Source organism: Pararge aegeria, chromosome 7, assembly GCF_905163445.1.
Source record: "Pararge aegeria chromosome 7, ilParAegt1.1, whole genome shotgun sequence".
NCBI lineage: Eukaryota > Metazoa > Arthropoda > Insecta > Lepidoptera > Nymphalidae > Pararge > Pararge aegeria.
The window spans coordinates 15,408,192-15,422,548 of NC_053186.1; the positions used below are offsets into that span (position 1 = coordinate 15,408,192).

General features: G+C 37.8%; 1 protein-coding gene across 3 annotated transcripts in view; it reads left to right on the plus strand.

Annotated features, from left to right (window-relative positions):
• LOC120625469 (stromal interaction molecule homolog) overlaps window positions 1-14,357 on the plus strand; it is a 64,689-nt gene that overhangs the window by 30,086 nt on the left and 20,246 nt on the right. For 2 of the 3 annotated variants that reach the window (XM_039892556.1, XM_039892558.1), the window contains exons 6-8: window positions 10,259-10,455; window positions 13,411-13,530; window positions 13,952-14,119. In XM_039892556.1, the coding sequence (XP_039748490.1) occupies window positions 10,259-10,455; window positions 13,411-13,530; window positions 13,952-14,119 (485 nt within the window). The remainder of the gene's footprint in view (window positions 1-10,258; window positions 10,456-13,410; window positions 13,531-13,951; window positions 14,120-14,357) is intronic. The other variant, XM_039892557.1, reaches the window with a different exon arrangement.

Sequence of the window (14,357 nt, forward strand, 5' to 3'; positions counted from 1 at the left end):
TATGAGTTCACGTAGCGCAGGATAAAACTAATTTCGCTACTCATTTAGTTGATTTTGTCAGTAGGGTTTTCCGTTTTAAATGATATTATCAGCATCCCTCAAAATATATTCCATAACAGTTTAATAGAAAAGTACAAATAGCAATAAGACACTGCCTACCAACTGAGATTTTGAAGTCGTGTTGAAGCAGGTTTTTTTTCAAGACAATTATAAGCTATTTAAACGATTCATATTGCTGAGTATAGGATATTACGTAATTTTTATAGTCCTTTACTTGCGAAATACGGACCATTTTGTACGGGCGTATGTATAGTTTCTCATAAAAGGGGGTGGGATATATTGTACATATTGTATTTTCACCGCTTACAGTTTCATGATTCACTTACCTATTAGGTTAACAATAACAATCGAAGATAAATTTTGTGTTAATATATAAAACTGAAGAGTTTGTTTGTTTGATTGCTTGAACGCGCTAATCTCAGGAATAACTAGTTGCCAGGTTAAAAGTTGGTTGCCAGTGGAAAATATAAGTTACGTAAAAATAGTGAGGAGAACTATTCTCATTGGAAGCTGTGATAGCGCATTGGGTGGGTGCTCTAGGTTGTTACGTGCGTTTTAAGCAATTTAATAATAATAATATTTTTTGTTTTAATAATATTTGTTTATTGTTCAATAAAACATAGGTACAATTTACATTACATCTGCACAATAGGTATAACTTATATTAATGTTAAAATTAACACGGATATACAGAAATGAACTGTCCCTAAGCTAGGTATAAACCTGTGTTATAGGCGACAGTGCTCTCCATATAAATATGGCTCGTTTAAAACAAAAAGAAAAAAATAAAGATATCAATTCGCAGGTAACGCTGGTAATCCTATTTGTATTAGGTTACATGTTTTGAACGTTTTATACGCGCGCGTGTGTGTGTGTAAGTGGGTGTGTTGTGTGTGGGTGGGTGTGTGGGTGTGGGTGTGGGTGTGTGAATATTACCGAACTAAGATAAAACTTCAAGCAACTTTTCAGTTTCTGCATATGTTTGCGCGAGCAACCATTCTTTGACACGATTTTTTTTTACATTTTTTTTTTATATTTTATTGATTTAAATATCACTTGCTTCAACGGTGAAGAAAAACATCGTTAGGATACCTACATGCCTGAGAGTTCTACATCATTTTCTCAAAGGAGTGGTGGAGTCCACAAATCCGCACTGGGCCAGCGTAGTGGACTACGGCCTCAACCCATTTTTTTGTTGGAGGAGACCCGTGCTCTGTAGTGGGTGGTTTATGTGAGGATGATACTTATCTTGTCCACGCTTGTTTAGCATAACGGCTGTCTTGTGCTGCAAGTGTCATTGGAATGAACAGTATAATGTCTTAATTAACAACTTATACTAAAATAACGTGAGCCGAGCTTTCAAGTCGATCATGAGACACTGTTAGGCAGGCGGCAGTTTCTTAGGCACCAAACGGCCGACTTGTTCTTGTAATTTTCATTCTTCTTCTTCTTAAAGTGCTATCTTCTTCGATGTTTGGCGGTCATTAAGGCAACTGGTATATTTAATGCCGTGACTGTGAATAATAAACGAGTGCTTTTTCCGAACCTCTCTGGCGCAGCGGTAGATTTAAGTTGGAAGTCCCACATTCGATTCCTGGCAGGTGCAATTTGGGAACTAATGATTTCTGAATTTTCTTTTTTCTGGACTCGGAGTCACTCACTCCAAGTAAGATTGCAGTCTAGCTTGTAGTGTTATAGAAACTCAGTGTGCTCTTTCGCCCCACGGTTAGTTTTTCTTAAATCTTGCCCTGTAATGATGAGTGGTAGCCGGTTGTTATACAAAAAAATGCCGTGTGGTGACGGCAGATCAGAATATAGTGGTCACCACCCCCCCCCTCATCTCGCGGGTCTCGTACGAGGCGACTAAGGGAATATACCAGAGGGGCAGCGTCCGGTGTGCGACTACTACCATCTACTGCGATCTCCAACCCGTCTACACAGCGTGGTTATTATGAGCAAAAACGGGAGGGCCGTTGGGAAAGGCCTTTCGCCCAGCATTGGGCTTTTCAAGGCTATGATGATACAATTAAAACGTTAACGGATAAACCAAATTAAACCTAGTGCGGTATCCGAAGGTTTCTAATTTCAGAAGCGTTAATCGCAGCGCCGAGCCTAAATGTCTTAATTAAAACCAATTGATCTATACTCGTATTCCCATGACTCATCTACTATAATACATATTATGTAACCCGATTCAGCGCGGAAGGCTGAAGTGGCGGTGAATCCCAATTCTTCAGAAACAATTGAGACTCAGATTTAGTTACCTTCACGTAATTCAGTCGCCGCTTTGGGTTAGCACATTCGATATTATAAATGCGAAAGTATGTTTGTTGGTTTATCCTGATTCCTACCCTCCGAGCTTATTAGCTACTTATTATTCCAGAACAATGCATGATATTTGAATGAAATAAAAAAAAAAATTTTGTGCGCCATACGTTAAGTTATTATTATTAAATTCTTTCTTGCACACATAAACAAAATACAAAGAGAAACACAATAGATACGAATAAAAAAGAGTTAAAAACTAGTTTAGGTGTGCAAAGGCGGTACCGCAAAAGCGATCTCTCTCAGACAACCTTTGGCGAAAGTAGTTGTTAGAAGGAACGGGTTGGTGCGGCAATACACCTAAAAAACTACACCTAAATAAAAATATTGCAAACTAAACTACATAAGTACAGGTAAAACTGAAAAAAAAATTGGTTGACTGTAAAGTCGGCTTACTGACGATAGTTGAACGTGACAACGTCGTAAGAAACTACTGATGGCATGGTTGCATTTTTCAATAGAAAATTTTAATTTTATTAGTTTGATAGTTATTATCGTTGCTATAAACAATTGACACCACATTCACTTTTCACTGCACTTCATCCTTGCCGAAAACATGTAAATGTATTATTGTATAGAAGCTGTCCACGCGGACGCATCGCTCACTCAAGTAGGAGAGAGACAGATGTCGAACACGGAGGCCGACTGTGCCTCTTTGTCGCTCGTTCCGCGCTCTCGCTTGCACTTCAAGCCTTGAATGGAACGCCTCAGAGCGAGGTAACGCCGCATACGTCATGTTTTTTCGTGCGTGCAGCCGGCTCGATCGAATTATTAGACGTTGTTACGTCAAAAAGACAAGGTAATAGGCGGCCTTATCGCTTAAAAGCTCACTCTATATGGCAACTTACCAAAGGATAAATGACTCGAAATTAAAGAGGATTTAACAATATTAGGTCTAGGAATAAAAGAAAATTGATACACAGAAAATTAACAAAATCTACGAAAATACGAAAATAAATTTGTTTGTTTATCTTTCTTTTACGCATCGACTTTAGCATTTATAACATTCGTAGAGGAAAAGGGATAGAGACACGAGCAAAGCCGCAGACAAAGCTTTTTATGTATAAGTTCTCTAGTACATAGTCGCAGTCAGATTTATTATAATAAATATACTACGACAATACACACATCGCTATCTACCCCCAAAAAAGGCGTAGTATGCGTTATGGGTACTAAGATGACTGAAGAATATTTGTATGAATAATGTACATAAATACCTATAAGATACTTATAAACCCAGCCACTGAAAAACATTCATGTTCAGCACGCAAACATATTCCAGTTGTGGGAATCGCACCCACGGCCTTTGACTCAGAAAGCAGGGTCGCTGCTCACTGCGCCAATCGACCGTAATACAAAGCGACAATTCCAACTATCACTACTCATAACTCATTTCGGCGTCAGTTCACTTTAATTCCCACAAATCAACTAAATCATAGTGTCACCACACTTACATCACGGCATTTAAGTTATCATTTGTCGCATTCAATCGCGATTCTGTCAGTAGTGACGTCGTGTGATGTGATTTTTCTCGCTTTCGTTTCGTTTGCCACAGCCAGCGGGGGTTGGCCTTGTGTTTTAATATGTCATAAATGTTGTGCGAGGCTTCGATCGCTTTCGGGGCATCCTCTTTAGTTTGTGCAGTGATCAGTAGCCGATATGTGGATTTAATTGATGAAGGTACTATTTTGTGTACATAATTTGTTGTTGACACAAGCCACAGTGTAATTTTCATTTACCTACTTACTCGATATTAAGTCCATAGTTACATATATTATTGGTAACTATATGTATATTGCGCAAAATATAATATGTGGGTCAAACAACGTCTACCAAAATCGATATTTAAAAAAATTGGTAACTGACTTTTCCAATTCTTATATTTGAGGTCTTTTGAAACAAACTGCATGCCAGCCATATCTTATTATTAGCATTACGAAGTTATATCAACAAGCTGCAAAAACCGCCTCGATGGAGTCTTGTCTTGCTAATAATTTGTTAAACACTTGATGTGAAATTAGTTAAGATTTAAAGAGTCAATTAACGTATTCCTAACTACTTATGTATGTGATTCTCATTTTACAATATAACAGATTCTAATCTCTAAGTTTCAACAAGGCGGTCAGTCTTATTTCTAAATTCCTCCCTGCTATGAGAGATGTATCCAGCCGAGGAAAATTAATAAGGTTATGATAAATAACACCAGATAAAGAGACAATTGTATCTGTAACAAATCATACCACAGTTAAGCGTCAGTTCACTTAAACTCCCACATCATCCTATAGCCTATTACAGTCCACTGGACTAAAGACCTAAGTAGCGCAGAACACGCTGATGCCCGATCTCCGTTATATTCCCTCAGTCAGTGAAGAGGAATTTGGTGACAACTGTTTTCTTATCTGCCACACTGCACAAATTCCCACAAAACAACACAATCATAGTGTCACCACACTGACATCACGGCATTTAAGTATCATTTGTTCCATTCAATCGCGATTCTGTCGATTGTGACGTCGTGTGATGTGATTTTTTTTCGCTTGTGTTTTGTTTGTCACGGCCAGTGGGGGTTGGCCTTGCGTTTTAATATGTCATAAATGTTGTGCGAGGCTTCGATCGCTCTCGGGGCATCCTCATTAGTTTGTGTAGTGATCAGTACCCGATTCGTGGATTTGATTGACGAAGGTACAATTTCGTTTGCATATTTTTTATTTTTATAAGCCACAGTTTAATGTTCAATGGTCACTAACTTGCTAATGAGTCCATAGTATCACATTGTATTAGTAATTTTTCATTGTTATGGTTGAAATTTGTTTGGGAAAATCAGTCGATTGCGTTGGTTACGCAACGTTGATGGGTTACCAACTTATGAGTACCGAATTTGGACTTTGGCTCGGAGATCAATAGGATACTTTAAGTAGTTATATTTGAATAATGTAAGTTTGAGATGCGATAATTTTCAACTTACATTTCATAAACTATACGCAGATATAAAACAGTATAGCGTGGCATACTTAATACTTATTTCATAGGTAAATATCATAAGTAAGCCAGCCATAAACAGTACTCCAAAATATATGTGCTTCCAACAAAAAAACAATAGATAATGATTTAGTACAATTTTTTATGCCTGGGTGATTTTCTGCCTAACTTATGCCCTTGGATTAGCTGTATCAGCATAAGCAGTTAGTTCATCGAACCTTTACCGCCGAATTGGCGTAACCGTCAAATCAAAAACTTTCCAAAAGTAAAACTTCATATATAAAATTTTTGTTTTGCAGGCTACTCTCATTCGGAGGTTATCCTTACTTCAGTGGCCATCTTTACTATTAGTAAATACTGATACCAATATATATGTAACGAGCTGATTGATTTATCTTAAAATAAAAAAAAAACTCTAAAACTTAAGTGTTCCGTTTAGGTGTACTAAAGTTTTTAAACTCGCGGTGACACATTAAATTTTCGATTAGAAAAAAGTTGAAATATCTTTACTTTTATCGGTTTTACTACCTTGATAAAAAAAGTTTTTTATTTGAATATTAATTAATACTGCGATACTACTGTTACCTACTCTTGTTTCTACCGGCGCGGGTTGTCTAATAAAATGTTATAACACAAACGCTTCTATTGCAACTTAACTATGTCAGATATTTTGTAGGTTATATGTTCTCCGGACGTCTAACAAATCCAATTCAAGCTATACCCATTAAGCTTATCCACCACGCAAGTTGAGTACTATATTAACGTGGTACATATATTTGAGTGAAATCAATAGATTTTTCAGCGCACGCCTAGTAATGAATTTTATAGGCAAATTTTTGAGTCCCGTCGTGACCACGATCCATGCGACTGGATCAAAATATCGAAAACCCACAAAATGTTATCGTGGTATGATAAACTATATTTAAGAAATGTTGGGTTACCTTATTGTAAATTTCTTTAGGATCTCGATTTTCGTTTTAAATTAAAATATAGCCTATGTTACTTTGCGATAGTTAAGCTCTCTATTGGCGAAGAAATGGATAAAATCGGAGCTTATTGAGTACAATCAAACAAAACGCACGACCGAAAAAAAAACTGTTTACAAAAGGCGGACTTAATGCTAAAGCATTTTCTACCAGCCAACCTTCCGACGTGCGAGAAAAACGAGTGAGGTCGATTTATTATATTAGTATAGAGTATAGATACCAGATGTGTACTTCGTCCTCGTTTATTTCGGGTTAGATATATATAAATACATATATCTCTCTTATCATGGCATGACGGCCGAGTGGCGCAGTGGGCAGCGACCCTGCTTTCTGAGTCCAAGGCCGTGGGTTCGATTCCCACATCTGGAAAATGTTTGTGTGATGAACATGAATGTTTTGCAGTGTCTGGCTTTTTATATGTATATTATTCATTAAAATATTCAACAGTCATCTTAGTACCCATAACACAAGCTACGCTTACTTTGGGGCTAGATGGCGATGTGTACATTGTCGTAGAATATTTATTTATTTATTTATCATGAATAAATTTTTTACCCACCAATAAAAAATATGTCCGGTACATTCCCCTAAACAAATCTATGTTGAAGCTACGTACACCTACGTCCTTCTGCATATTTATTCGAAGGCTGATAATTAAGTCAGGTCGAGTCAAAAAACTGGCTCTTTAATAATAATGGAATAACTAATTTGCATAACATCATTAAAATAATATAACGATACGTGAGTAATTATCAATGGCAATACGTAACGTACTTATGTATTTTGGGATTTTTTCCGATCTGATTATGGTTTTTACCATTTAATGAACCTCGATTTGATTCATATACTGACGGCCGATTGGCGCAGGGGGCAGTGACCCTGCTTTCTGAGACCAAGAGGCTGTGGGTTCGATACCTGGAAACCACCTGAAAAATGTATGTGTGATGGACTTATCTATTTTCCAGTGTCTATGCGTGTATTAGTGTATTGTGTATATGTCAAGAATTTATGTTTTTTATTCATAAAAATATTCATCAGTTATCTAAGTACCCATGACACAAGCTACGCTTATTTTGGGGCTAGATGGCCAAGATGTGTATTGTTGTTGTATATTTATTAATTTTTATGTTTCAAATTTGTACAAGGATAATCAGAATCTAAACCAGGCCTTTTTTTTCGTGGGGAAATCCTCATGGATACCACCGCACCATGGGGAGGCACGGTGGTTATGTCGCACTCGTACCGGCTAAAACCCCACGGTGTTCCGACAAGTCGCCTAGTGGCAGGGCCACGGGAACGCTTTCGCACACAACCGCGACCCAGCTAGCGGCGCCCGCCGTAACAGACCCTCTCTGTGACCCTATGACTCTACAAATCGACGAAGGTGCACGGGGAACACAGGGTGCACCTACCAACCCGAGGACTTATCTCGGGTTATGGGTGATGGATTCCCCGCATCTAAACCAGGCCTGGTTTAACTGAGCTTTGAAGTTTCGTATTTAATTGTTTTAGTATTTACAATTTTAACTGGTCACTTAGATAGTTTTACAATCAATTAGTGCTTCATTTCGTTTAAATTTTTTCTTACTTCTTAAGTATAGATGGGTACATACCACGATAATATTTTTGGATTTGTTGATATTTCGACCCGGTTGCATGGATCGTGGTCACGACGGGACTGCGTAGGAACGATAGAAGTCCCTGTGTGTACAAGATCGTCTGCAGGTGTGGAAGCTCTTACATTTGGCAAACAAAGAGATCCATAGCAACTCGGCTCACCGAACATATGAAAGCGGTTAAAGACAATGAAACACAGAAGTCTGTGATTGCGGAGCATATTCTACAAGGGGGCACCCAGCACTGGATAGAGCGTCATTATATTCCGAGACTAGTTCGTGAAGCGATTGAAATTCGAAAGCACAAAAACTTAAATCGTGAAGAGGGTTTTAAATTAGCAAGTGTGTGGAATCCATTGGTAGCATTATGCAAGCCAAGAAATTATCGTACAGCTTCTTAATTTAAAAGTGACGTTGGCAGTGTAGTGTGTCGAACAGTTCGTGAAATACCGACAAAAATAACACGAAAGCGGGTAGTCAGATTCTGCCTGTGACATCCAACTTGACAACTCGTACCTACGCAGTATGGAGGGTAAGGAGAGTCATCTGTGTATATGAAAAAGTGTCGTCAAAATGTATTAAATTAGGATGGCGCCACATTTGCATCAGGGTTACTCTTAAAAGGAGCGCCAAATATAAATATTGTTAGAGTAGGCTTGAAAAATAAACAAGGAAGTATGGAGATACAAGGAAGTAAGGTTATATTTACCACAATATTTTGTACAACGTAAGTTGTTGAAATTCTCAATAATTAACTACTTTAGTCGATAATGACATTAAATTTTTTAACTCGGCATACTTCAATTCATCTACGATTGCTACATTCATACCATACCCTGTGCATCCACCAGCGCCATTGTGGAGGATTTTTGAACTGTTATTTAGCGCAACAACTGGACACTTTTTCAACTTTTCTCCCATATAAGATGACTCTCCTTACCTCTACCCTCCATACTACGCAGTCCCGTCGTGACCACGATCCATGCAACTGGGTCAAAATATCGACAAATCAAAAATATTATCGTGGTATGTACCCGTTGAATTATATTCAAGAAATGTTGATTAACCACGAAAATCTTAGTTTAAAATTTTTTCTCCCTCGTTTGTACTATATATACTTACTCACAATATGATATTACATATAATATCATATTTTAATGTAAAATATTATATTATATTACATATAGTATAATATTTTACATTAAAATATTAAATAATTTTTAAGCTTGTAAAAAAATAATTAACCTTAAATTTATCCTCATTATCTTTATCCATCTCAATCTCTCTTATGCTATATTTCAGAAGATTCATTTCTGCCGTGTATGTATAAATTGCACAGGATTTTTTTGGATGTTACTCTCCGTCCTTTCAACTAACTCTATGCCAAAGATCAGGTAGGTTGATTGATTGCTTAGTTAGGGCGTGAAGGAAGGACAAACAAACTTTCGCATTTATATTATGCGTTAGAATTTTCAAGGTCAGTGTTCGAGCCGAACAAAGTTACCAAACAAACAGACATACTTCGCATTTACAAGATCAGAACGATAGTCCATACAAGTACTTTTGTTAGATTTTCCTCGTCCTTGCACAAGGCTGTTTCCCCGCAACTAATCAATCTTTTTCATTCGATACAAAGTGTCACATAGTGCCGGTTGAGTGGTCTGCTTGTTTTATATGTGTGTTTGCAGCTGCTACTGGTTCGGTATCTATGTTAACACTATTTACTTATGCGATTTTATGTTATTAAGACCTACTTTTATATTAAGAACAATGGTTGTTTTGTAATTGTTGTATAAAAAGCGGTTACAGCCCAGTGGTTAGGGCTTCGGTCGGCCTTTTCGAGGGAAAGTAGAAGTTCAAAAATCCACGGTACCGGGCCGCTTGTTTTTTAAGCTCTTGATGTTTTAGAAAACTATCTCCTATAAACAGAGTAACACTTCACAGTGCATGCGAGGAGCAAGTACAGCAACATGCCGCCCTGAGTCCTTCATAGAATTTGATGAGTAGTTGTTATGCCATGGGCCTGTAATTACACCGGCAACCATACCCTTCGGAAAGGTGTGTTCGGATGCGTATCTTGCGACAGGCTTGCGACAAACACAAATCTTGCAATTACTGCTGTCAGACGTCACTTTTGTTTATTTATTGAATGGAAAAGTGACGTTTGGCAGCAGTGATTGCAAGATTTACGCCTGTCGCAAAATACGTAATCACCGGAAAGCACGCAGCGTTGCAACAAAGCTGCTTAGTTTACGTAAATAGAGATATTTCTATAGTTCTGTGTTGAAATAGAAGGCAGTCGATGGAAGGACTGGTTGCTCGCGTCGTTGCTGCTCGGAGCTGTGGTGGGCGGCTGGGCGGCGCTGCGGGCCGGGCGCGCCAGCAGGCATCAGGTGCAGAGAATGCTGCGTGACATGGAACAGCTCCGGAAGGCGGAGATGGCGCTCGACGATATGCAAAAGGAACTCGAAAAGGCGCGCCTCGAACAGGTTAGTGCTGACCATGGAAATCTGTTTCCCTACAGAACAGGACGCTTGTAAAATGCATTTGATAAATCTTAATATATATCTAATATATAATTCTCGTGTCACAGAATTTATAACAAAACTCCGAAACCGCTTGAAATATTGTGTGCACATTCAGTTGGTATGAGAATAGGATGTTTACTATTTTAAAAAAAAGTCTGTAATATGCCTTTGATAAATCTTAATATATAAAATTCTCGTCTCCCAGTCTTTGTTACGAAACTCCGAAACGGCTTGAAATATTGTGTGTCCATTCAGTTGGTATGAGAATAGTACGTTTACGAGTTAAAAAAACGCCCGTAATATGCCTTTGGTAAATCTTTATATATAAAATTCTCGTGTCCCAGTCTTTGTTACGAAACTCCGAAACGGCTTGAAATATTGTGTGTCCATTCAGTTGGTATGAGAATAGTACGTTTACGAGTTAAAAAAACGCCCGTAATATGCCTTTGGTAAATCTTTATATATAAAATTCTCGTGTCACAGAATTTGTAACAAAATACCGAAACCGCTTGAAATACTGTGTGTACATTCAGTTGGTATGAGAATAGTACGTTTACGATTTAATAAAAAAGCTTGTAATATTCCTTTGATAAATCTTAATATATAAAATTCTCTTGTCCCAGTGCTTGTTACAAAACTCCGAAAGGGCTAGAAATAGTGTGCGTATATTCAGTTGGTGTAAGAATAGGACGTTAACTATTTAAAAAGAAATCGAAATTAATTAATTTTATTAAGTGTTACTATTTTTGGATTACCTCTTAAATGAAGAAGCCGGCATGAGTTGCTCTTTTCCAGCGTCAACATTTTACGATCTCTCTTGCGGAAGACGAGGGCGGAGTTTTTGGATGACTGCTTCCAAAGCAACCATCCAAAAGTCTTACATATTCGTTCACAGAGGACAAACCTCTGCGGTTTCTTCGGTGCTCTTATACTAACCATTTTGATGTGTTCGTTTTATTTGATAAATAAATAATGATGAAATCAATTATGTCGTGATGAATTATATTCGTAAAAGTCACAGTTCCAATAACGTTGACTTTCTTGTAAATCGATTAGCACTACAAGTAATAACAACACCTTGCATAATTTTATGACAGCTCTTTTAAACTGTGCTTAAGATTTAATTAAGAAAATTAACTCATAATCATTTACTAGAACAAGAATATTTAAACATTTTATTACTTCGGTGTAATTTTATTTTAATGAAATTAAACGACCTGGAACGCGAGGTAAAGTCAAAGTGGCTTCGATAATAATATTATACACACCTGCTTTAATTATTATCTTATAAGTGTGATATAAAGTAAGATAGTTTCCAGAGTAGGGAGTCAAGGGCGAAGAGAAAATTTAACGTAGAGTTTCATTATAGTAGGCTTGCCAATTTGCATTTCTACAATTCTACAATAAACTACCAATTGACCTCTTGGAGATGTCTCTTAAAAAGTTCAAAGTTTGTATTAAACGTAAGCTTGTAGAAAAGTCCTATTATAGTATAAAGGACTACGTAAACGATAAAAAAGCTTGGGTGTAAATTATTGCTCTAACCAGGTTGCTCTTCTAATAATTTAAAATGTCATTGTGAGATGGTGATAACAAAAAAAAACACCCGGCTAAGTTTGTTGTGGGCTTCTTCTTAGACCAGGACGCGTTTCGAACCCTCGTAGCTTTAGTTTTAAGTTTACGAATGTGGTTATCGCCATCGTCTCACTACCGTGTAATTCTTATGTACGCATCAAAAGTGCCACCTATGGGCCCACTTAAATAAAGATATTTTTGACTTTGACTTTGGCATGTTTATTTATTTTTTAACTAGCCAACAGCTTATTGATGTCTTTCACTTTTCGGATCAAAATTTGTCACCACCCATTGCAATTGCCCCTCCTCGGCCCTTAGATGTCGTACGAGACGACTAAGGAAATAGAGAAAAACGACGAGAGCGGGCAACAGGGTTCTCAGTGATAGCAGTACCATCTACTGCGATAACCGAACCCGTCTGCTCATCATGGTGATAATGGGCAAACCCTTCCGTTGGGAGAATCTTTTAGCCTAGCAGTGGTCTATTATAGACTATTGATGACTTCTTAGCTCGGCCATCCTCTCTCATGTGACGAAAGGGTTTAGAGCATGTTGGCGTGCTGTAATGATAATAAAATAAAAGACTATTGCCTCATTCTAGTTACAATACTCAGGTCCGAAGCGATAGTAGTTCATCCCATAAATCCCTACTTCCCTACTAATATTATAAATGTGATTGTAAGTTTGTTTGTTACGCCTTCACGCGAAAACTATTTTCGAACCGATCTTCATGAAACTTTTTAAACATATTCTTGATTGTATTAGAAATAATATAGTATACTTTTCATTAAAAAAAAAATACGTAAGACAAAAAAAATGATTGTGAATAAATCTCAAAATCTCATATATGACTATAGATGTAGACTGTGTAAAAGTACGCTGCCTTCCAAAATTATGCGAGCGAAGCCGCAGGACACATCTAGTAGAATTATAAAGTACACATTTGTAATATACTAAGATAAGATACAACGGGGCCGAGTTCGAATACCATCACGTACCTCGTAACATTCCTAAGTTATGTGCGTGTTAAGTAATTGAAATAGCACTTGCTTTAACGGTGAAAGAAAACATTGCGACGAAACCGGCACGCCTGAGAGTTCTCCATAATGTTCATTCCACTGGGCCAGCGTGGTAGATATGGCATTAACCCCTACTCATTGTGGGAGGAGACCCGTGCCCTGTAGTGAGTCGGAATGGGTTGATATGATAATGAGATCCAACTATTGATGCATACTTAACATAAATTCCAGCTTAATCGGTGCAGTTCTTGTTGCGTGATGCAGGACAAAACATCTAAACTTTCAAGTTCATAACAATAGTAAGATAAATTTATGATTACAGGAAAATGTGGCGACCGAAAAGAAGAATCTAGAAAAGAAACTACGGGAGGCTGGGGATACTCCGCTGTTGAACTCCGCGTCATCTGATCTCGAAGTCTCGCAGCTGAAAGCCGAAATTGAAGTAAAGCGATTATTTTAACCATAGAATTCGTATAGAATCCCCTAACCCAACAAACACAGACGTGTTTGCGACTGCTTCATCCATGCCAAAACCTTAAGTCTATACAAAATAAAAATAAAATTAAAAATAAAACACGGTACGGAATATAAAATTTACAGAGCTAAACCAAGAAGCCTACCATAAAGTCGGGCAGTGTCCATGGTAACGCTAGATACGCCGTCTGTACATACGCCAGAAATAAATTACAGCCCTGCTATTATAGTGTTGTGTTTTTTATGAATAATATACTAATGTGTATATAATTCATAAAAAAATATCTACCAGTTCTCTTAGTACCCATAACACAAGCCACGCTTACTTTGGGGCTAGATAGAAATAAAACCTAGAAAACTGAGGCCTATCATATTTGTCAATTTTCCAGATGCTCAGAGGTGAACTGCGACGTGCGGAGGGCGAGCTCGAGGACAGGTGCTGGGCTCCCCCACCCGGATTGCAACAGTGGTTGCAGCTGACACACGAGGTGGAGAACAGGTCGTATTTGAGGAAGAAACAGCAAGCAGATATGCAGTTGCAACAGGCCAGAGACGCTGTAAGGGTTCCGTGACACCACATTTAATAAAATTCCAACTTTGCAGCATACGTTTAAAATCCCTACTAATATAATAAAATATATCAATGTTAGTTTGTTTGTTACGCTTTCACGCAAAAACTACTCAACCGATCCTCATGAAACTTTGTACACATAGTTTTGGAAGTGCTAGAAGTAATATAGGATACTTTTTAACCCCGACATTAAGCTCGGTTCCTTGAGAGAGGGAGGAGGTGTT